This window comes from Helianthus annuus, chromosome 15 (assembly GCF_002127325.2).
Source record: "Helianthus annuus cultivar XRQ/B chromosome 15, HanXRQr2.0-SUNRISE, whole genome shotgun sequence".
In the NCBI taxonomy this organism is placed as follows: Eukaryota; Viridiplantae; Streptophyta; class Magnoliopsida; order Asterales; family Asteraceae; genus Helianthus; species Helianthus annuus.
The window spans coordinates 127,044,032-127,045,425 of NC_035447.2; the positions used below are offsets into that span (position 1 = coordinate 127,044,032).

A 1,394-nucleotide genomic window follows, 5' to 3' on the forward strand; every position below is an offset into this window, starting at 1 on the left:
TGAAGGGTTCAGTCTTAGAGATTGGGGAGGTTTAGTCTTAGAGACTGGGAGGTTGGTCTTAGAGACCAGAGAGTTAGTCTAAGAGGCTAGGGAGTTCTGTCTGAGAGGCTGGGAGGGTAGTCTAGGGAGACTAGGAGAATTACTTGTTTGCTTTATTGTGACTTACATGTTTATTTGATTTCATGTTGATATATGTGCATATGTGTGGTTGTGTTACAGACACCATGGTTTCTTCTTCCGACACAGGAGTATCAGACACAGTGGACCCCATGGCGGTTGTGTTAGATGATGAGATACCATCTGAGGGAGATGTTTATACGTCAGATACCACGAGTACAGATGACGATGATTTTCAGCCGTTCGCTCTGCCAGACATCGGAGTTGAGGTTCGGCCTGCTGATGGCATTCCTGCTCGGGATCTACCTCTTGCGGTGATCCCTGCTCCCGTTCCACTTGCTGCTTTCCCCGTGGCGGATGTGCCACTCGATGTCGTGTCTGATGACGACATTGATCTATTCGAGGAGGGTCCCCCTGAGGACGACTATGAGGGCGGGGCCCCGATTGATGTTGATGCTATCCTTCCTATTGCTGAGGCCCCTGTAGAGGAGGCTCCTATTGGCTCGCCTGTTCTAGACTCGTTGGAGTCTGTAGCATCTGCGTCTTTGCACGACCAGGGCGTGCAGCACCACTCTCCGGACGTTGAACCCGACGTAGCGATGTCAGCTGCACCTGGTCCGTTACACGAGTTTGAGTTTGACCATGAGGTCGATGACGATTTTGATCCACTTTTTCCTCCTGATTTTGAACCTGATCATGAGATCGAGTCTATTCATATGGACCAGCCCTTAGAGGTGCCAATGGCTCCCATTGATCCGTTGTTTGACATCCCTGCCGACTTTGATATGGACCTTGTTGACCCTGAGCCTGTCATGGTCCCAGAGCCTGTTGTTGCTCTTGATCCTGCACCGGAGCATGACCCTGTTCCTGATGATGCACCAGCCCTTGTACTACCCATTGCTGATCTTCCCATTGTTGCACCACCATTGGTGGATGATCCTATTGTTGATGCACCTTTACCTGATCCCGTGCCGGCATTGGTTGACCGTGCACCTTTCATCGCTCACATAGATCCTCGTTATGCTGACACCCGTAACGGGTGGATCGAGGATGATGATTACCCACCATTTGTGCTACCTGTCACTCCTCCCGTAGCACCTGTTTCCGCACCCACTGAGTTCCCATTGTTCCACCCACACACCACTGACGTCCACCGCACTGATCTTCTCATCACATTACTCCAGGACATACCGCCACCTCGTCTTGGGGAGGGTTCGTCGAGGCAGCCGCCTGTTTCCGTTCCACCTGTACCGTCATCATTTCCGTTCATGTCCTAG

At 51.6% G+C, this 1,394-nt stretch overlaps 1 protein-coding gene across 1 annotated transcript; it reads left to right on the forward strand.

Annotated features, from left to right (window-relative positions):
* The first annotated feature begins 224 nt into the window (after positions 1–224).
* On the forward strand, positions 225–1,394 carry LOC110907036 (proline-rich extensin-like protein EPR1). Its single transcript, XM_022152069.1, has one exon. The coding sequence runs from the start codon at positions 225–227 to the stop codon at positions 1,392–1,394; it is 1,170 nt and encodes a 389-aa protein (XP_022007761.1).

Coding starts and splice junctions, on each gene's coding strand:
- LOC110907036 (XM_022152069.1), top strand. CDS start 225: ATGGTTTCTTCTTCCGACACAGGAGTATCAGACACAGTGGACCCCATG.